Here is a 22,872-nt window from a genome sequence, read left to right as displayed (position 1 = left end):
GCCCATTTGAGTATAGATGTCAGGGAGGTGACCTTTTAACGGCTTTCAAATGCTAACCCTTATTTAGCACAAAATCCATCGTGATTAGGGCAGCCGACTGACTGGGATAACCACATGGGATGGTACCAACTATATGGAACGTTTTTGTAACATAAAAAAGCAAACACAAAGGAAGCATTAAAATTATAGAGCTTTTAAAGAAGATTTTAAATATGTTTTGAAGTGAACACGTGAGATTTTTTGTTCCCAACATGGCACCTTAACAAGGTAAAATTTAAATTTGTTTATTTTGATACCCAACTGTAGTAATACAGTTAGCCCGCCGGATTCACTGCTGGTTGTGCTCTTGTGTGATGCCGAAATTAGTTTGTTCCCTTAGTTGTCTTTATTTTTTAGGTACCTGTTTCTGTCCTTACGAAGGATGCCCAGTTGGACTTCACGCTGAAGCGCAAGGCCTCTGGGGCACAGCTCGTCTCAAAAGTAAGCTACTTGTGGTTGTCTTAAAGACTCAGGTTTGCACAGCTCTAGGTATTAGAGAGATGTGGTATTTTGGTCTTCAGTGTGTCGACCACAAAAACAGAATTACTTGGCCAAGAGCCGATAAAAAGATCACGACAATGCAAAAAAACAAGGATGGTCCATTGCATTTTGACGTCAAAGTGAAGTACTATCCAGAGGACCCGTCGACTGAACTTATTGATGAGACAACTCGTTTGTATTTCTACTATGATGTAACTACTGTTTTGCGAAACGATATAATGATATTCATAGGTTAAAGACGACATAGTGAGTGGAAAGATTTACTGTCCTGCAGAAACTGCTGTTTTATTGGCTTCTTATCAATATCTTATTCGCAATGAGGCAAATGGTCCATCTACTGTCAAAAAACCGCTCAATATCTCCAAATATCTTTCTGCAAAGTAAGTTTTCCTATTTGTTTTATGATTTGTGTAAGCTGTGTGATAAATATTGAGTAGTGTAGCTAAACCGTTATTGGTACGACTTTGATTCATGGGTGACCTGTGAGCGACCTCTAAATGATATTGCGAGAATCCAACCTGCTAGGGCTATATAAGGGTTGAAATACAGAGTAAGTGGTCAGACTTAAGATTTATGTTTCAGTCAGCTACAACGTAGGACCAGGTATATATATGCGTCGGTTCAAGTTGCCATACCTCGTTAGCACAACAAGATGAACACCGGATTCATAGTAGTTAATTTAGTGGGGGTAATATATAAAAGAAAGATCATACATAAATTTATAGTATAGGAAGGAAAACACGAAGCAATTTTAATCTCAGGGTCCAAGGGAATGTAAAGAGTGTATACATCTGTCATTGTGTTCGATTCTGAACCATGTCACCTAGTCTCCAACCATTGTTTATGATAGTCGCGCGGACCCCAACCAAATAGTCTGCATCTACCAACATGGCTTAAACTAGAAGTTGGTGAATTCAAGCTCTGATGCCATGTTTTGGTTTGGCCGCCGCAAACTTTCTTCCAACCATCCCCAATACTAGTCAGCCCTTGCGCGTCGAATGACCCAATAAGAGTAAAGGATAAACATCCATCATCCTCTATTGCCAAGCATATAATCGAAACAGATCACAAGATTGATCTTAACTCGGCTTTTGTTGTGTTGTTTAAGAGTGTAAAAGGGCGTATACTGAGGTTTATTGAAGCCTTAGCCATACGAAAATCCAAACCCCCTTTATGTATTCAAAAAGTTTGTTCTCTCCTTAAACCTACCCTGGTAATATATGCTTATTACCCAAAGTGACTAGGTGTCAAAGTGTTTTCGCATTATTTTTATCATTATTGTCCTTGTTTATTCTTACCCCTATTTCCAGTGTAGTTGACCTTTTATTTTTATATATAAATGTTCTTAACAAGTATGTGTGATCAGATTGTTTGAAATGTATTGCGCTAATATGTCATCACATAGTTCTGATAATCTTCGTCTTATTGCATTATCGAAATTTATCAAGGGGACTAATTGCTTTAAATCGCTATTCAGGCATACGTTTAGTTGTTAGGGTTACGAACTGGAGCTTTTTAAATCACTAACTGACAACTACAACTCCAGAATGTTATTTTGTCATATAGTCACATGGGTTAGATGCAAAAATTTGTAACTGGTTTAAATCTTGTTGATCCGCCCACAAATTATAGGCTTGCCAGGTTATCCCTTGAAGTTGCAGACCAATGAGTTAAACCGAGTCGAAAGATTGATGCTTCGTGGTTTGACTTTATCAAATATCTAAAGACTAAACAACAGCTCAAAATCGATTGAACTAACACGAATGTATTCATCTAATCTCTCATAAACCATGTAATGTTTTCTCACACTTTATAATCCTTCGTCCCATCACTTCAAAGCTATATTCTATATTTGTGTTTTACTATTATCTCAACACTCATTCTCACATTAATGTCCTTTCTGGTACCCTAAATTATGTTGTGGCACACCCACGTCTGGTACCTCCTTGTACCAATATTTGTGTTTAAATAATAATAAATAATGTAGTAGATTGGTATTCATCCCCTTTTAAGTCTTATGGTTTTTACAGACTTATTCCACATCAATATCGAAGAAGAGTATTCTGAACTCACGGTTAATCTTATCAATAGCTTAAGTATCCTTAATTCCGTTAGGACTATTATGAGTTACTATCTGATTGGCAATTTGATCCATTTTTGTAGATGCGAGTATTGTGACCATTTGTCGAGAGTGTGACAACTCAAATGTATCCACTTATTATTGCTCTGGGATTCCAAAAGTATTCCATACTTCGTTTCGTAAATCCACCTTTTCTTACAAAATCATTTCCTATCCCTTATCTTCTACTATCACTGATACTACTGCTACCACTTTGATAATCCTCTTGTCAGTTTTACAACTACTGATATCAGCTCAATCCAATTCACATATTAGCCAGATTTTTCCTCTAGTTATTACTTAGTTGAAGAACGCAAATAAATAACTCATCATCACACAACCGTCACCACAACGTGGATTTCAGTCAGTGAAGTTCCTGTCAATCGAAAATGTACCTTAACTCTTATCACGTGGGTGAAAAAAATGTGTCTATGAAAATAGTTACCCCTAATGGTAATGAGGAATGTATATCAGTATTTTAAAACATGAAAAATAGCCTCGTAATCCATAACTTGTGATTCAGAGGAGTATTATTCCTGGTTTGATTGTCCGGATGTTTGTCACTTGATGCTACAAAAATACTTCACCAAATATATAAATAATCTATCTCCAGAATCATAAACCAGCTAAAAAGTTTTTTCTCCTGCTCTTTAAACCTATAGTAGGTACAACGGGATCTCATCTTTTTCCTACACCAATCAACTTAACATGCTTGTTTGTCTACATTGATTTTAGTGTACGTGAACAATATAATCTAACTGATGAAGAATGGGAAGCTAAAGTGTTGAATTGTGCATCTGCACATAAAAATATGTCCAAGGACGATGCAGTAAAGGAGTATCTAAGAATTGCTCAAGATCTAGAAATGTTCGGAGTTACATTTTTTAAAATAAAAAATGAGAAAAAGACGGACCTATGGCTTGGTATTGATGCTTTAGGTTTGAATATTTATGAATACGACAACCAGTGAGTTTTTCGTTCTAATAAGTTTCTCAACTTCTAAGTTGTCATATTACATGACAATCCTCAATATTTCTCTTGTTTTCAGCCAGTAAGTCGTACGTTTAAACCATAATTCACTTCAGGTTGAGCAACCGGTTAGAATCACTAACCCTCATACCTGAAGTGTGACTCCAAACTACACACCTTTACCTGCCAATGAGTTTATAGTAACATGATCCTACCCCCTACCTCTTGTTTTCCGAATCCATAACAATCAGTCTTTCGAAACAACTTTTGTTTCATCTTGAAAACGCTACATCACATAGGACTTGTAGCATAAATAAGGATGCAGTTTTATTTGCTAGTTGTCACTTCATGGTAAGTTAAAATTGAGGCTTGAAAGAAATTTAATTAAACACATGTATCAACGGATTCTGATATTCACATTTATTAACACTATATTTCACATGTATTAGAGATAGCCTAACCATAGTTCCGATTGTGCGCTCATTTAGTGTATGTCCAAATTTCCGTTTGTAATAAGATAACTTATATGGGTAGAAAAGTGTTTTAACTTGAGTAATTTATCTGTACGACTATACGAAAGCAGAACATGAATACTAGGATTATGGATGTTCAATCGTGGATATCTAATGTTCCCTAGCTTGTGATAAAACTATGAGGCAACTCGTTATGTCAATGTAGAGTGTAGTAAATAAAGGTAGTAAGACTGCACATGAGCCTTCAACCTTAGTGCTTATGTATCCAGTCAAATTAAACATCTACCTCATGTTTACCAGTAAACAAGTTATTCCGCGGGAAATTATGAGTATATCATGTGAGATACCGGTTTGTAGAGTCTATAGTTATCCTGTGCCGTGTTACGGTTTACTGGACAAGGTGAGGTTTTATTTTCTAAGTCGATCTTCCTTATTTACTTTACGTCATAAAGATGCAGCATTGCTAAAGATCCTGGTTTTTTGAGAGGTATACCTTACAGTTGTTAGATCCTTATATATTCAAAAATACTTCACCACTGGACATGGAGTTATTATTTGTTTTACCACTCCAGTCGACCTGTCTGGCATGGTACGGATCCAAATAGACAAGTGTTGCAATCAGTGCGACTCGGTTGGTTTATCACAAACAAACTCAATCACCAACTCAAAGTACCAGCTACGATTACGGGTAGTTTCAATCGTGATCTGGGTTACTGGCTTACCTTATAAGATAGTGTTGGATCTCAAGTCGATTTCTTTAATTCTACGGATTTTACCCACATCAATCATTGACGATTTTGAAATTGCTAAGGTTTATTCAAACCAGTTAACCATATAGTGTAAATTTACTTGACTACGGTCTGCGCTTGACTACAAGAATACAATAAGTCAGTTTTTTTATGACACGGTACATCTTTAATAAGGGACTATCTATTTAGTGAATTCCGTTTTTAAAACGTTATACAGTACTCGTTAATCAAGACATATTCAATACTAATTTTTTTAAAAAACAGATTTAACGAAATATTGTTTCAATATATATGAACAATACTTAGTTTCGCTATACAATTTTACACAATACTTTAAATTGTTGGATAAAAAAAAGTCGTCAGTCCACTTCATGACTTGTGTAACGTCTCAATTAAACGTTTTCTTCTTCGAACTTCACAGATTAGCACCAAAGGTTACTTTTCCATGGAATGAGATACAAAAGTTATCCTATTCTCGCAACAAATTTTTCGTCAAGCCTGTTGAAGCTTCTGGGAAGGTAAGTGATTAAAATATGTTTTTTTTCTTTGTTCAATTAGTTATAAGTATGTACTTACAGACTAATTTCGTCGTGTTTATAAATCGATGTGCGCTAAACAGGAATCAAAGTCGGTTGACTTTTATTTCAAAATAAAATTCTTCACTAAATTTAACAAGCTCGTAAAGTGACGAAGAGTCTCTAGAGCTATATTTCTTACTGAATAAACATATAACAATTTTGACCGTCTCGATCTATGGGCCCCAAATACTATTTTGAAGTACACAAAATACTCCTGACAGACAGCTCGAACTCCTGTTTCATTCAGAGTTTCGTCATATGTCTACAATAACAAAAAAACAACAGGTCTCTTGATTTTTTATTTGATCTTACAGAATTACTGTGATTTTTATTGTTTCTCAAGTCAGTTGGTTCCTTGATACTGTTTGGCTAGTTTTTATAATAGGAGTTGTAACTTCCAGCATGTGGACTTCCTACATCAAAATCATTATGGTTAGTGTTTGAAGTTAATATAAATGTATTTAGTTTTCAGCTAAATGTTTCTCAGTGATCATGTTGGTATTTGTGTTGTCACCATCTTATGTTTGAAGCATTATTCTGCTTTGTTTATTTTGTTATGTAAAAAGCTGAAAATAAAAAGCAGCATTGTATTTTGAAGCAATAAAATGTGTTGTTATGCTCAGTTTACTGGTCATTATTTTTCTATAGTGAAAGCATAAATCGTTTTGTTGTATTTGCATCCACTTCTCTCCCTCTATTATTGTATGTAGTGATATGATAAAAATAGATTATCCCAAGTTTGTTTTTTGAATTAATTATACAATTTATTTTGGGCTTATTAGCTTTCTTTGTTAACCCAGTGTTCCAGTGCTGCTTCTTTTTGCATTGTACGTTATGCAGATAGATTGTTATGCTGACATCACTAGTTGCTCTTCACTGTCTCTTGGCTAATTTTAGGTTCTCGTATTCTACACGGATTGTACTCATACATCTAAACTTATTCTAAACCTATCTACAGGCAACCATAAATTATATGCCATTCGACGTCAACCCGATTCGATCGAAGTACAGCAAATGAAAGTTAAAGCTAAGGAGCGACAGACTATACGTGATGCTGAAAGGTGAGTGTATTTTAATATCTAATAATGTATTGTTTGTGTTATGTCCCGGCGAAATTAATCAAAACTAACGGTCGGGATCCACTCATGGACTAACATTATACGTATATTCTTATTGCATAGTTATTGGGTAACTAGATTATGTATATTCATATTCCTCCTATTATAAGCTTTATTTTGATCTATAGACTATTATGTTACGATTTACTGTTCTTAAATTATGTCCAGTTTATTAATTATAGTCTCCCACAATCACAGCCTCTTTTTGGCTTGATCTAGTACAAATGCCATTTCCAATTTTATGGTTTGATGTGGTCTGTTTGGCTTGTATATAAAGCAGGTATGTTTGAAATATGATGCATATAGTGGAGACTAGTATTGGTGTTCTGGACTCAACTGGCAGGGCCAGGAGGAAAAGGACCAGTCGGGACTCTAGATTGCTCATACCGGTCGATACATCTTTAATTTGGCACAGTGTCAAGATTGTATAAGTCATATCCCTATTGGCGAGTAAGTCACATGATAATTAGCCAAGCTTAAAGGCACAACGGAATACACTTCACATTTATAAAACATAAATACAAATAACATTTCTACCACAGCTTTTATAAGCTTCATGGGGGTTTGCTTTTGCAGCCAGTATAATGCTATTGAGATTGTTTACCTTGAATGATTACAAAAAGGGCAATATTAAGGCATCTGCTTGGTATGCACATATCCCAAAAAATCTAATCACGGATAATATACTTCAGACGCGTTTGTTTTCCATGTAGTCCAAAATGTTACTTCATGATACTTTGCGGCATTACTTAGTCTAACCATAAAAAATAAAAACAATCAAGCTTGTTTACCAATTTACTTATTTTGAATGTGATCAGTCCCATTCGATTAGTGACTAAAAAACTCAATATTAAGTCCCTGCTTAAGTTCTCCCAAATGGTATTATGTGTGGTGCTAGTGGTCTGCCTTATTATGTCTAAATTTACTACTCGGCAATTCGTCCTTTATTACCTTATGACTGCAAAACAGGTTATCAGGGTAGAAAACGTACATAAGTTTGTAACATTTGACTAAAGACACCCGAACCAAATCAGTGGCTGTTGAATCGTATCAAGAAATGCGATTATTTTGATTGGGACTCGTAATATGGCCATGACCATTTTCTGGAGGCTTTAGGCGACATAGCCCAAATGTATTCAATATATATTTTTCTCTAGATCTTTAATGTTATTATTATTTCATACTTTTTGTTTTTAGATCACGTTCGTTGTTTGCAAACTTAATTTTCTGTTTAGTTTCATATATCACTGGTATCATTTCAATCCCTTTGCTTTGTACAGTATTAACTTTTCCCATTACAACAGGGTAAAGGGTGTGAATTGCATATAATATCAAAGTGGTTTACAAAAATTTACTTTTAATTAAGAAGAATCCCAGAATAATCTTGCCATGAACCATTATTGGGTGATGTTATTTACACGGTAGAAAACAATTTTAGTTAATGGTAGGATGTACATACATTCACCTGAATCTTATAGGTTACATGATGAGTAGTATATCTGGTGTATTGATTTTTAAGTATTGACAACCAATATACCGTCATATGTTTTAAAAATGATTACAAGTAAACACAACTAAAAATTTAATCGAAAATGGAGTTCTCAATTTACTATTACGTTTTGTGAACAAGGTTATGTACTAAAGTGCAGAATCCTATTGCTATCCATTTTTGTTAAATCTACTACTACTGTCTGGTTCAGTATATATAAAGTCAACCATTTCTAACTGGACTGTGGATCTAAATATGTAATCAGTCAGAAATACTTTTAGATCTCATATTACATTGATAAAGGTATGCTAAATGCGTAATGTATAGCTTCACCAAGTTTACTTAACTTACTAATATGGCCCCACGTCTTTGATTAAGTGGTATAAACGCTTAACTTTCACCTGTAAGGGGAAAAGTCTAGTCACTCCTTTAGGTACACTAGTATAAAAAGCTTTTTAGTGCACCTGGCTTTACTACTATATATGTGCACCACTTGCAAACGCACACCTCTACTTGGTCACGGTTTACGACTTACTATGCTTTTTCGGTAAAACGCTAGATAAAAGCGAGGAATATCATTTCCGCGTGTGATACGCTTAGACGTAACTTATGATATTCCCATATATAATATCGTATCACGATATCACACTTGTTCACCTAGTCAGTCTTTCTATAAAACACGTTTCAAAATTGTCCGTGTGGCATACGTAACTTATACAACTTAATTATCGGTCTGTGTTGACCTAGCTGATTTGCATGCGAACACAGCTACTAGAAATAAAACATTCTAAATTCTACGCCATGTTTGGCACTCATTGGATATGCATTTATAATTGTTTTTATAATAGAGTGGTAAAAATCTCGTAAATGAGTTGGATTGTGGTAATGTTTCTTGATAATTACCTGTCAACATTTTCCGTGTACCAATCAAAAAACAGACTATAGTAATATAACTCTGAATTACTTATCAAATCAACTGTGCACACATTCTTGGCGATTGACACACCATTTTGTATACAGTGGTGATATCTAAAAATTTAAAAGCCTAAATCATTTCAGGATTCTGACTAGAGACCTTTGGGTAACTAGCCCTGTTTTACCAAGATTATAAACATGGTACCGTTTAGAAAACAGATTTCCTAACGCTTTCGAAAAAAAAATACTGAAACGAAGAAATACTCGTCTACCTTCTTGGAGCGGATAGATAACACAAAACAATATCCTTTCAGGATATTAAATTTACCTTTCAAATCTGTAAAATGTATTACAGACCACTCTTGAATATCCGATGTTTTCTAGCCAGACCCCTTATCCAGAAACTCTACTTATCCCAGGAGATGTCAGTTTCACATATTCTGAGGGATTGTCTAATGTTACTTCAATTCGTGATTTATCAAATAATCGCTACCACCAAAGGAGTCTTCGAATCACCACTCGTGTATTTTGGGACTAACAACCAAGCAACGTTGGGCTAGGAGTAGGGTATTTGAGAGAGATAACAAATCGATTAATGAGACAATAAATCTCCAATTAAGATGGTTGGGACAAACAACCTTTACGTCGACGTGTGTTATCTGATGTAGGAGTAGGTTAGAAAAAAGCTGAAGGCAACCAAACCAATGCGTGACACCAATCTAAGTAATCATTGACAATTAGACTGAGCCATATCAAAAGGTGTAGATTATCTTATTGGTATTCTCCAGAATACTGTAATCAATAGCTAAGCATCTTTGACGATATAGCTCAGGAGTGTTAGTGACGGCGCGGGCGCGTTCACTCTATGTCTTCTTCTAAATCCCAAGTTTCCATATTCTTCAGAATCCTGTTATTTCACTAATTTAAATCCTCTATGCCTAACTTCCTCTATTACCGCTAACACTTACTACATCCACTACTCTGGGATTCCTCCCGGTAATCTCATCGCACTGAGTTAGTGGGTTGTGGGAATTAAAAGGGGTGTACAAACGTGCTAGGTCCTGTGTTGGGTTTGATTAACTGACCTTCACCAGCAACCAACTAATATGACCCATTTTGAATCAAATCCATACGCAATAATCAGGATGCGAATAGATATCATTTTCTTAGACTTATTACGAATTAACCACCCGTTTGATACTAAAACGGTTTATCAGAATTAGCTCAATAAGGTAAGAAATAAACGTATGTAAAGAAAAAGGGACCAGTGTCAGGCATACTTCTTATTTATAAGTCTAGCAACACTTTACAATTTAAAGTGGTGTAAACATGTTCCGGGTCCTGCACTTCACTGGATGACCACCCTTCTCGTCATAATATACTAGCCAAAAAGATGTAACTCTTGGAGTAGGGCTTTCTGTGTTACTAAGTTTCAAAGTGTTACTTATCTGGTTCATAATTGTAAGTTCACATCCAGACTGTTTTACAACTTGATACATCGATCTGTCATTCAGTGGGCAAAACCCTCCTGTTAGTGCTAAAAACATCAGCTTCGTTGTCTTTTCGATTGAATTTGATTGAATTAGTTCTTTTGGTTACAAACTAAATTGCATCAGCATTCACTTATTGTTTTATACAATAGTGAATCTATTAAAATAGATCCTTAGGATATACCAGAAGAAAACCCAATTCAAACATTCATTCAATGAATATTCTTTCCTCTTTTTGTTTCGAAAGTAAATTAAATAACTTAACGTTTTATTTGAGCTAAACTTTACCAACGTGTCTAGTAGTTCTATCTCAGTTTGTTTTCAGTACATTTAATAAATGCTTGTTCTTTTCTTAACTGTAAATTTCAATGACTGAATGTACCAGTGCAGTGCACTGTGGTGGCATATATTAAGACAATAATTTTGTGGTTGTTTGTAATTTGTAAATAATTATAGCTTTTTTGCTTCTATACAGGTCTGATTATTCATATTTTAACAAACTCAAATTAACTTCTAATTAATTAATATATCATTAAGGGAAAAGCTACGTGCTGAACAAGAAGCGAGAGAAGTAATGGAAAAACGACTACAAGATATGCAACGTTTAATGCAAGAAAACGAGGAAGCATTTGCACGTACGCAAACAGTTTTAGAACAATATGAATGTAAAGTTAATGAATTGAATGCACAACTTGAAGAAGAAAAAAATGCACGAAAACAATTAGAAAGCTTACAGTGTTATCTAGAAGAAGCAAATCGCAAATTAGGACTGGTAAGATTTGATGAACATTCTAAAAATACTTTTGTTTTTCCCTTTCGACTTATTTCATGATAATAGCGTGCTTGTTTAATTGTTTAACAAATAAACCTATTCGACATGAAATCTCCAGTTTGTATCCTTATCTTACCAGCTAGCAATTATTAGAGGTGTATTGTCAAGAAGATCCTAATTTGCTTAAAGTTATATCGCCGTTACTCGTCTCTGTCATTGTAGATATTATCTTTGAACTGAAATGTGGAACTACACGAGTTCCCCCTACTTTGAAGTTGACCTTTTATTCCTCGTTATTGATGAGTCCCACAACCTCCCTAGGTAAAAGTATCACAGTAAAAGCAATCAGTTACTTTTCATGGTAAGCAGAGGCAGTTGTTAAGTGTGAATCCTATTCTTTTGAAGACCGTACAACAGCTAAGTTCATTAGTTAAGACTCTAGTTTAATAGTTTGAAAACTTCGCTTTCGATTAACACTTATCTACGCAAGTCAACAGCATTTCCAGTCTTCCTATGATAATTCCAGCTATAGGTAGCTATACTTGGTCATGGTGTTGTACTAATCAAACGATTCATGGTAAAGGACGATTTTTTTGTCTTATTTTTCATAAACTGTGGTTCAACTGCTTTAAGTCAATGGAAGAACGTCAGCGTCTAGCACAGGAACGCGATGAAATCGAAGCCAAAATTCATGAGCAAAACCAACTACTCCAGGAACGAGAAGAAGAAAAGCGTCAGTTTGAGGCTGAACTGGCTCGCGTTCGAGCTATGCATGAAGCAGATATGGACCACTATAGTGAACAAAAACAAGAGTCTGACGGTTAGCGATATACCACTTAAATATTTTTTGACCATTGTGATTAATTGGGAACAAAATGGTTATTGTGTGATATACATTTCCTCAGCTTTTAAAGTACCATCAACTTTCTAACCATTTATTTAACAAACTCATCAGATTTTCTTTATCAAACCGCAAACAAATAAAGTTATTAATCATCTATGTAATTTCTAACTTAAAGGACTGACCTTACATATAGCACTTGTATACATTAAATCACTATGTTTGTAGCTGCAGAGAGCTCCCATTCTTTGTCAGCTTAATATCTCAGCTCATATCACCTTTCGTGTCAAAAAATGGAAAAATCATACGCCTAGTCACTGTACAGGACAACAATGCTTTATATATAACGAGTTATGATTCATCTGCTTCCAACAGATTATTATTCCAAACAAATTATTTACATTAATAGTCTTCTTTATAACCAAATTAAATATAATTAGACATTTTATCATACCATCTTCAGTACCATATCCTAATGTATCCTTACCTAAGGTTTATTTTTCTTCTGATTCCTCTAAATACTAGTATGTGTATATTCGTGTACACAGTAATAACAGTTGCACTTAGGTCATTGAACCATTCTCGATCTATTTGTTTGCCCCTATGGCTACTACTTATACTATTATTACGACAGTTAATACCATTATTGATACTATGTATATGTATGTATGAAATTTATTGATTGTGTTTTAGAATGTGAACTGGAGGCAGTCAATAATGTTGATGAGGATTTACGTCAGTCCAAACAAGACACTGATGAGGACCATGCTACACGCCTTAAATTATTACGGCAAGATTTAAGCTCTGTTCGAAATCCAAATAAGATGCAGGCGATTGACATTCAGTATGAGGATATCGTAAGCAAAGGTATGGATAAATATCGTACACTAAGAGCTATACGTGAGGGGAATACGAAAAAACGAGTTGATCAATTTGAATCCATGTAGTTCGTATAATTGGTTGGCATTCGTGTAGTAAATAGAAAAGAATTGATTCATTTGTTAATTAAACTATTTCTTTCGCTTGTGTAATCAAACATTCCACGGGAAAACGCCAACTAAATTACTGTCAAGCTGTTTCTCTAAAAGTCAGATTATCATATTTGTGTTTTTTTGCCTCCACATTTTGCACGTTTATATTTTTTTATTGCCGTTGACATTGTAATAGGATGATAATTATCTCATGATTCTGGTGTAAACACTACTTGATTGTAAAGAAAAACAATTCTAGCTTCTCAACATCTTATAAGATATTTTGCTTGTGGCCTTCCCGTCATCATCCTTTTTTTGCTCAATTTTTTAATATATATTCGTTTATTAATAATGGTTATTATTTCTACTATTATTATCAATTGTTTCTATCGTTGGTGCTAATCCGCTACCTGATGATACGCCTCACGCGTATTCTATGCAAGACTAAAGAGAGGTCAAGTGAATGAGACCACAAAGAAAATTTTGTATCACAGAGATTAAGACTACTACACGCACACATACATATATGAGACACTCGTATAATTATTTATACATAAGGTGTATTTTATCCCATATCCAATGTTTTTCCATATTTCATGAAAAATCGGATGCTTATTTTCTGTCACCAGTCTTCCGCCAATTGGTTAAAACATGTAGACAACTTTGAAATATACTGGTGATGCAGTGATTCGCATATTAGTATATGTGTATCTTTTATAACGGTCCGTTTTTCTTTTTACACGAAGGAGACGTTAATTTACGTTAGACGAATATCTACACTAGATTCCCTCCTAGTATCTATTCTACAGGACAGCAACACAACTCAGATCAAGAACACGTGATTTCCACACTAAAACTCGACACAATCCAACAATGAACAATCGATCAATAATAATAAATAATAAGGATAGGGGAATATATAACTCATCCGACACCTGTCAGACTATATATATGTCTGACTAAGCAGACAACCAACCATTATCATTCTCGTCCACACATCGGTATCATAATAGGAGTATGCATAGACAGAATTGAATAAAACAACTATTTGCCGAAACAAATATACTTGTCCGACAGGATCTCCGATACACATGTTACTCTGGGAACCTGTTTATCTCAAGTTGCGTCTGTAATGTACTCTCAACAATCGGTAGCTTTAAACCGTTCGCTAAATTTATCCCTCCGTCTCATACAAAGAAAAGCACAAGACTATAGGTCAAACAACCCTTTATTGGATAATAAAAATGTCTAAACAACCCAAACTGAGTAGTCTACTATGGATTTGATATATGTAACATATTAGGGATGATGTCGATCATATGATGTGAAAATCATTATCTATATTCATTGATTGTGAATGGTAGTCTAGACAGTTGTGTAGGTGTACTTTGTTGTAAATTACATCTTGTTTGGTGTTGTAGTTACTGTTCATAATTTTCGTGCGTAAATTCCGGTGATATTTATATGCCAAGTAGCATCTGTTTTACACTATTTGGAAACGTTATAAGCCGACAAAATTTGCGTCCACATTATAAACCCATATATGTAACTATCCCCAGAGATGTTATAATGTCATTACTCCGTTATACCGACAGAATTTTTTGTGACAGGAAACTCGAAGTGACCACGTGACGGTTATTTGGTTCCAGTCTACTCCTTACTAATAACCTAAGTCATCAGTTACTCCGAAGATGATAATGTGCCAATTAAAAATCTTAACAAGAAGTCGAAATGTGGAGCCTGTTTCAAGTTACCTTGATCTTAGCGAAACACTTCGAAGCAAATTACTGTGAAAACTCAGATTTACAGATTACTTTTCTTAACCCCTGACTTTTTTCCCAGCGTAGTGTAAAAAGGCAGATAATTCTAAGATACTTAGTAGTAATGCCTGTTATTATGACAGCGAACCTATTGACATCCCTAAGTACACGATTGTCCCCAGAAGAATTGTCTCGACAAACCTTGAGTTTTACAAACCTATCCTAACCGGTATATCAAGTATCCTCTGTTTTTGGAAGAATAAGCTTGCCTTATGACCTCAATTGTAAAGTGTTGCCAGACTTATAAATAAGAAGTATGCCTGACACTGGTCCCTTTTTCTTTACATACGTTTATTTCTTACCTTATTGAGCTAATTCTGATAAACCGTTTTAGTATCAAACGGGTGGTTAATTCGTAATAAGTCTAAGAAAATGATATCTATTCGCATCCTGATTATTGCGTATGGATTTGATTCAAAATGGGTCATATTAGTTGGTTGCTGGTGAAGGTCAGTTAATCAAACCCAACACAGGACCTAGCACGTTTGTACACCCCTTTTAATTCCCACAACCCACTAACTCAGTGCGATGAGATTATCGGGAGGAATCCCAGAGTAGTGGATGTAGTAAGTGTTAGCGGTAATAGAGGAAGTTAGGCATAGAGGATTTAAATTAGTGAAATAACAGGATTCTGAAGAATATGGAAACTTGGGGTTTAGAAGAAGACATAGAGTGAACGCGCCCGCGCCGTCACTAACACTCCTGAGCCATATCGTTTTTGATCTCCATCCATTCATTCGATACACATTAAACTCGTTTCTTGGTGCATACATCGGTATCGTGCAAGTTGGTACAAGCCGACTGTGGTTTCTTAATTCACGCAGAGTATTCCAGTAAACAACTTACTAGGTCTGATGGGATTTCCGAGAAGCAGTCGACCTACACGGCTACTCCACTGATCGTTAGTTCAGGGATTAATGCAAACTTATCATGAATTAGTGTTTTGCTTTTCGTGGAACAGAAGCGTCTCCCGAACATGCTCACAATGTCTTAAGACGGTCGGTAGGTTTCAGCGTCCTCACCAGACGCATATATAACATCTGGGTGTTTTAATTCAGTAAAGCAGTCACTTGGGAAACCGATTCCTGATAAGTTAGATGGTAAGAAGTATTTTCTCTAAAAGAATGTCTCCAACAATGTTGAATAAAAATAAGTAAAGCGGGGAACTCTGTCAAACACCTTGAATACCAATGCCTATAACCGTTCGTCATAGTGGAGGTATAAATGTTATGATTTTCTGAAATATATTAGTAAATTAGGTGTGTGTTTCTCTTGGGTTGGGTGTCGTCATTAACAGTATGGTACCCCAAAGCATGGTTGTTGAAGTCTTATTGTAATACTAAGATACACTCAGCAAATCGAGAGATGTGATCTCTTTACTCCAATAATAACCTATATCTATTATCATTGAATAATTAATGGCATTTTCAAGTCATTAGCAGTTAATTGATCCTGATCGATCATAAAACAGATTTTGAACTATACCCCCAACACAGGTAAATCACTGGTTGATATCCTTTGTTGTCAAACTTCAGGTGTGTTGTTCAATCAATCGTAAACAACATGTGAACCTGTTATAAATCTTTAGCCCTTGTTTCCGCAGTTTGGTGAGATCGATTTGTCAGAATAAATATCGAAGTATTGGTATCAGTAATAGTAAAAAATATTAGACGTGAATAATATAGTTCTAGAAAGAAAGAAGATCCTTAGAGTAAAAATAACATTATAGTTACAAACTAGAGATAAATGGTAAACCTATCTTCTGAGCGGTCGCTCCTCAACTGTTATCCTACAAACTCAGGTAGTTCACACCTATCAACATACCTCAGAACTATAGTTAGTAAATTTATAAAGACATCCTACGTCTTGTCTTGCCAGTCCTTGACGTGTGTCGAGTATCACTGACTAGGTTTGGAATCTTTCCAGCCACTCAACGAAATATAGGTACTTTTATTTGAGGCTCTAAAATGGTAAGTAGAAACCTTTCAGCTAAGCTTTTAGATACCAATCGAACCCAGGATACGTCTTGCCTTATGTGGAACTCGGGTAGACATACATTCATCCCATTGAAGATGTAATAAAACGCGTAACAATTATGTGTTCGTTGTTATTTGCTTGTTCAGTCCATACATCTTTGTTTATTTTTTAATTCATACGTCAACCATTCAGTTTAGACAATCACAAACTTATTTAACGGTTATAAAAGTACTTTCTTTTGTTGATTCCCAATGCTCCTTTTGGCATATGTACCATCCCCAGAAAGTGCCTAGATATTGTCTCTACACAAAAGATTTCCGTGAAGTCATTATGTAGTGCATCGTCAGTGGTTAAATACACAACGTACTACGTATAAATCTAATAAGCATAGTTATCATCAACAAATAAAATGTAAGTGTATGATGAACACAGAACAATATGTCAAAAATGTGCCACGAATGCATCGTCATATGCTACAAGTGTCATAGATTCTACATCTTTGTTGAATTAAATAAGTTTAACAGTCCTCAAAAAAATCTTGACAGCAGAGCTAAGTCCCATTATCTATAATCGGTACCTGTGTATAGTGATGTAACAGTGACATCAACTATGAAGTTGAGTCCGGTTACTAGTGAATATCCAGAAATGAAGTGAATTTCTCGACAATGGCAAAAGTATCACAGTAACAGAGCGTTAAAGTCAGTTGTATAATATTACGTGACTCCAGTCTAGTTACCGTATTCATTCTTGGGTAATCTGTTAGTGAACATTGCCTTTAAAAAGGACCCAAATGGTTGAGTACCTCCAAGGATAAGGATAGTTCTCTTTGTTTCCAAATGCTCCCATATGGTCATAGGTTTGTAGCCTCGGACTGGGACGGCTTGCTCACTGGTTTTACGTGCTGGTGGTGTTTCCACGAAAATGAAAAGACAAATAGCTAACATTGTCTTTTTAATTGAGATAATGGATATAGAGTTTTCAAACAAGGTCGTTGGAAATTTCAGATTTCAGACAAATGGTCTCCAGGATCCAGAGAGAAAGAAGGTTCTGTGAAGTTATTTTAGTCGCTAGTCACTATAGGACAACCTTTTGTGATGACTCCTTACTGCCTTGTAGATTAGACCCCAAGTCAACGGTTCGTGGAATAGTCCCCTAAAAAACACCTACTTCAGTTTTTGCACAGTAGAAGGATCCAAGCTTTTCCTGGTACTGACGATAGTGTGATGCCTCTGTAATTCTCAAATTTGCTCAGATATCCTTTCTTTGGTATCCTGATGAGGTATCCTTCTTCCCAGTCTGTCGGCATTTGTTCCTCCTCCCAAATCACATTGAAAAGAAAATGAATCATGTTCGCAGTTACTTTAATGTCTGACATCAATGCTTCATCCAGTATATTGTCAGGTCCTGCTGCCTTCCCGCTCTTGATTTCTCCGATGGCCATCTTAGCTTCTTCGATCGTTATTGGTGTAGAGTGATGAATTCCATTCAATTGATTGTTCCACAATGATCCGTAGAGTTGCGATTTGGTCTGTACACGATCGATCCTTACGGAATTCAGTCTGTTGATCTCGAAGTTGGGCGTCTACGGAATCCTTCATTCTGTTTAACAGTATCCTGTTGAAGACTTTTCCTAGTATTGAGGGAAGAGTGATGCCTCTGTAGTTATCACACTTGCTGAGATCGCCTTTCTTGGTATTTTGATCAGAAGTCCTTCTTTCCAGTCTGTTGGTACTTGTTATTCATCCCGAATCTTACTGAAGAGAATGTGTAGTATCTTTGCAGTTGCTGCTACATCTGCTTTCAGTGTGTCTGCCGGGATGTTGTCTGGTCCCACTGCTTTGTCATTCTTGATTTGTCTGATGGCCATGCTGATCTCTTCAATTGTTGGTAGGCCAACATCGATTGTGAGGTCTGTGGGTGCTGCTTCGATGATGGGTGGGTTCAGTAGAGCTGGTGGATTCATGAGTTCTTTAAAATGTTCAACCCACCTGTTTCGTTGTTCTTCAATGTTGGTGATTACCCTGCCTTCCTTGCTTTTCACTGGTCGTTCTGGTTCACGGTAATTTCCAGGGAGTTTCTTTGTTGCATCATACAATTGTTACATGTTTTCTTCTCTTGCAGCCTTTTCCGCTGTCGATGCTAAATCATTCACATATTTACGTTTGTCGGTTCTTATGCTTCTCTTCACTTGCTTGTTTACTTCTGTGTATTCGGCTTGTGTCTTGTCTTTCTCTGCTCTTGTTCAGCTGGTATTGATTGCTGCCTTCTTGTTCCTCCTTTCTTCAATCTTATCCACTGTACTAACAGTGATCCATTCCTTGTGATGGTGTTTCTTGTGGCCCAGAACCTCCTGACATGTTGAAGTGATTGCCTCTTTTATCCCTTTCCAGTTGCTCTCCACAGTATTTCCCTCTCCATTGAGTAGATCATGAAAGGCTTGAGACCTGTTGCTAGGGGCTATCTTGGATTTGTTGAGTTTGTCAGTATCCCGAAGAAAAGCCGTATAAAACTTTGGTGATGTTTTCCACTTCGTTGTGCAGTGCTTATTAAGTTTTAATTTCATCTCGGCGAACAGCAAGTGATGATCTGATGCTATATCAGCTCCTCTCCTGATTCCCACATCCTCCACCGTCCTCTTGAAGTTATTGTTGATTCAGATATAGTCGATTCGGTTCTGCGTAGTGTGGTCCGGTGAAGTCCATGCGGTTTTGTGTATGCGTTTGTGTGGGAATATAGTTTCGCTTATGACCAGCTTATTGAAGCACATAGGTTTGCAAATCTCTCAGCATTTTCGTTCCCTACTCCCAGTCCATTTTGTCCCATGATGTCTTCGTATCCAGTGTTGTCCATTCCAACCTTGGTATTTAAATCACCCATCAGAATGGCCAGGTTCTTTGTTGGGCACTTCTCGACGATCGACTGCAGCCTATCGTAGAATTGGTGTTTAACATCTTCATCGTGGTCGTTGGTGGGCGCATAGCTTTGGATGATGTTCATTGTAATGCCCTCTTTCTTTGTTTTGAAGGAGGCTTTGATGATCGTTGGTCCATGAGATTCCCACCCTATAAGTGCATTTCGTGCTTGTTTGGACAGCATCAGTGCAACTCCTTGTGTATGTGGATCATTTTCTTCTTCATGGCCGGAGTATAACAGAAGCTCTCCTGAAGCTAATCGTTGTTGTCCAATGTGTTTCACTGATCCCAAGCACCTCCAGGTTGTATTTCCTCATTTCTGCTGCAATTCGAAAGACTCTTCTTGACTCCCACATTGTCCGGACGTTCCATGTACTTATAAAAAGTTTTTCTCTGGTTGTTAGAAGGGGCATCGGCCTTGTGACTTCCGAAGAATCTCGGCTTTCATCACTGGGTGTCACAATTCCTCCTTCAACTCCCAGTGCAGAGTTTAAATGGTTTGAATAATATTTTCTGGTTAGCGTTTTTTTAGCGAGTTGGTTTTCTACGGGATGGGGCCGCTAACCACATGCCCAACCCTTCTCCTTTATCTAGGCTTGGGACCGGCAGTAGCCCACGGAGGAGCTACAGTTGGAGTTGCTCCTACATTTCCCTCTAATATAATTTTCCTCTAACATATTCGATGTATTTCAATAGATCATGACGTTTTGCATGTTTTAACATTTTATAACAAAAATTATTAGTACTATAGTCATTTTCGATTATAGTTAATTTTTGTTAAGCCTTTTTATTAACTTACTTGACAAACAACGTTATTCGAACAGTAACAATTCGTCTATTTTTTGTACTATTATGGTCTCTGTCTTGTCTGTATAAAAGCGTACGCTTGATCACGTGACAGCCTACACACAAATCTCTCTCTAGCTAAATGTCAATCGCTTAAATGTTGCTCGATGAGTCATTCTCTTTCATGTGTATATATGTACTCGAATCCTGTTATTAGCCTTTGCCTTTCCTATCTAAGCCTTCTTCGATTTGATTATAAATTCGTCTCCGTATTTGCTCGCATATACACACGTTTGCCTCTCTGCATCAGTTCCGCTCGATATGCTTGTAGCTTTGTCATTCATGCTATCCGCCAGTAAACTGTAGTCGCCGCTTCTTATTACCTTCTGATTTCAACCACCCTTGAGATTTATATAATAACGGTTATCAAGGTGATTGATTAACGAAGCTAAACTACTACAGTACGAAGAAATATAAACGGATGGAAAATTTAAATAATAACTGAACAAATATATATTTGGATACTTAACATTGTTATATTTTACAGATAAAACTACTAAAATACATACAATGCAAATGACAACTACTGACATGTATGCGTAAATAAAATTATTTAGCAAAGTTTCTGTGCAATAAGAAAAGTCATAAATAAAGACTCGTGGTGTGAAGATATTATCGATTGAGTAAGCTACGTTGAGTTCGTTCGTCAAAATTATGAAGTGTGGAAGGTTCATCGACGTAGTGTGCTGCGTTAGGTTCGTGGTAGGGCTAACCACTTTAGTGGCTTTTTATCTGACACCAATTAGATCGTATGAATGATTGTTATTGAAATATTCATGCCGCCAATCCTCGTGTGTACTTATCGACTTAAATCGCGTTAATGAATAACAGAATAGAAATAAGACACATGAGAATGAAGTTTGCATACGCATATTTCGTACACTCATTGATCTGAACAGAAAATCAGGGAAAAGAAGTGGGGAAAGCGAAGCGAAACTAAGAGGAGAGAAAACCATTGAGTCAACTCGTATTGACCAGGCGTGACTCAATACTTATATTCAGAACAAAAATAAGTCACAGACACGTAATGAATATGATAAGTAAATAACACACATACGATCATACAAAGAAACAGTCAAGGCTAATAAGCGAGTAAGTGACAAGGTCAAAATGTAGCTTGAGAAGAAGGAATAAATTGGTCTGTCCAGAACTGGAATAACCTCTATGGGCTTGACGTAGTACCAGCCACTGCAAGATATCTCATTTAAAAACTCGACGATAAGTTACATCACTCGATAGTTTCACGATACGCGAATAGTACTATAAATACACCTATGATCAATTACTTGCAGCCTATGTATGTCTTCTAATTTCACACCTACAGAATAATGCATATTGGACTTTTGCTTATAATAATTTTACTTTGGTTGGTGGATGGACATCTGGTTCACACGACAACTGGTCCAAGACTCTAGAAACCAAGGCATTTTTCTAAATCCACATTGAGACCTTTTAGTTACCAACACATCGAATTTGATGGGACTTTCATGATAAATGAAATGGTCAAACCACCTGATTACTCCATTCCCTATGGACTAATAAACTTCAAACCTCTAGTCTCAACATGATTGTTGCGAGGCCTAAAAGTTTCCTGTGTAAATTTCATAGATGGTCACTACTGAGAAGTCTTAAACTAGAAAAAAAAGCCGTTCAATTCTTTCTAATTTCTAATAGTTCATCAATCCACTATTTTAAAGTTTGACATAAAAAATCATTCCTTCTTGAAATTTTTTACAACTGACTGATGTTTTTATCCGCCAATTTTTATTCTTAACAAGTATCTTAGCATTGAAATTATCCATTTAAAACGAAATTCATGTACATCATTAAATAACAGTAGTTAAAACACTCAATGATCAAAATGAACCGATTAGTGAAATCTTATTAACACCCATATGAAACTACTCATTTTTCTTATGAATAGAAGTTTATATAATTTCTTGTATTCATTCTTCAATAATAAAATACCACTGACAGAAAACACAAATTAGTTGGTTATGTGAATTGCTTTTCATATATGATGTACGATTTAAGTATCAGATTAATCCGATTTCATGATCATTTGATATGATGAAATGAAATACCAATCAACACCGGTGGATCAATATTGTTCAGATGTACTATTGACCCTTTTAAACTAGAAATGAAGTTTCAATATATGCTCATATTAAACTTGGCACAATCATATTATTCACTGATGGATTTTGACTTAATTAATTCATAATCAATGATGAAATTGTTCCAAGCGAAAATTGTATCAAACTCTGGAATCGTGATGAATCTGAAAAAAAAC

General features: G+C 35.9%; 1 protein-coding gene across 3 annotated transcripts; it reads left to right on the top strand.

The window, feature by feature from the left end:
• Positions 1–302: 302 nt before the first annotated feature.
• Positions 303–13,371, top strand: Smp_066760.1 (putative merlin/moesin/ezrin/radixin; the record flags this gene model as incomplete). Of its 3 annotated transcripts, XM_018789291.1 has the most annotated exons (10): positions 354–365; positions 397–480; positions 513–731; positions 772–920; positions 3,395–3,625; positions 5,272–5,368; positions 6,326–6,489; positions 10,978–11,212; positions 11,846–12,032; positions 12,747–13,371. In XM_018789291.1, 10 exons carry the CDS (start codon positions 354–356, stop codon positions 12,998–13,000), a joined length of 1,632 nt encoding a protein of 543 aa, XP_018654750.1. The 3 variants fall into 3 exon arrangements, with proteins under 3 accessions (XP_018654751.1, XP_018654750.1, XP_018654749.1); XM_018789293.1 differs by lacking the exon at positions 12,747–13,371 and having other exon boundaries at positions 303–365; positions 11,846–12,211; XM_018789292.1 differs by lacking the exons at positions 354–365; positions 397–480; positions 513–731; positions 772–920 and having other exon boundaries at positions 3,351–3,625; positions 12,747–13,000.
• Between the last annotated feature and the right edge of the window lie 9,501 nt (positions 13,372–22,872).

The sequence above is a fragment of the Schistosoma mansoni genome, chromosome W, assembly GCF_000237925.1.
Source record: "Schistosoma mansoni strain Puerto Rico chromosome W, complete genome".
NCBI lineage: Eukaryota > Metazoa > Platyhelminthes > Trematoda > Strigeidida > Schistosomatidae > Schistosoma > Schistosoma mansoni.
The sequence above is the reverse complement of the archived record's forward strand: the minus strand, read 5'-3'. Positions and strand labels throughout refer to the sequence as shown.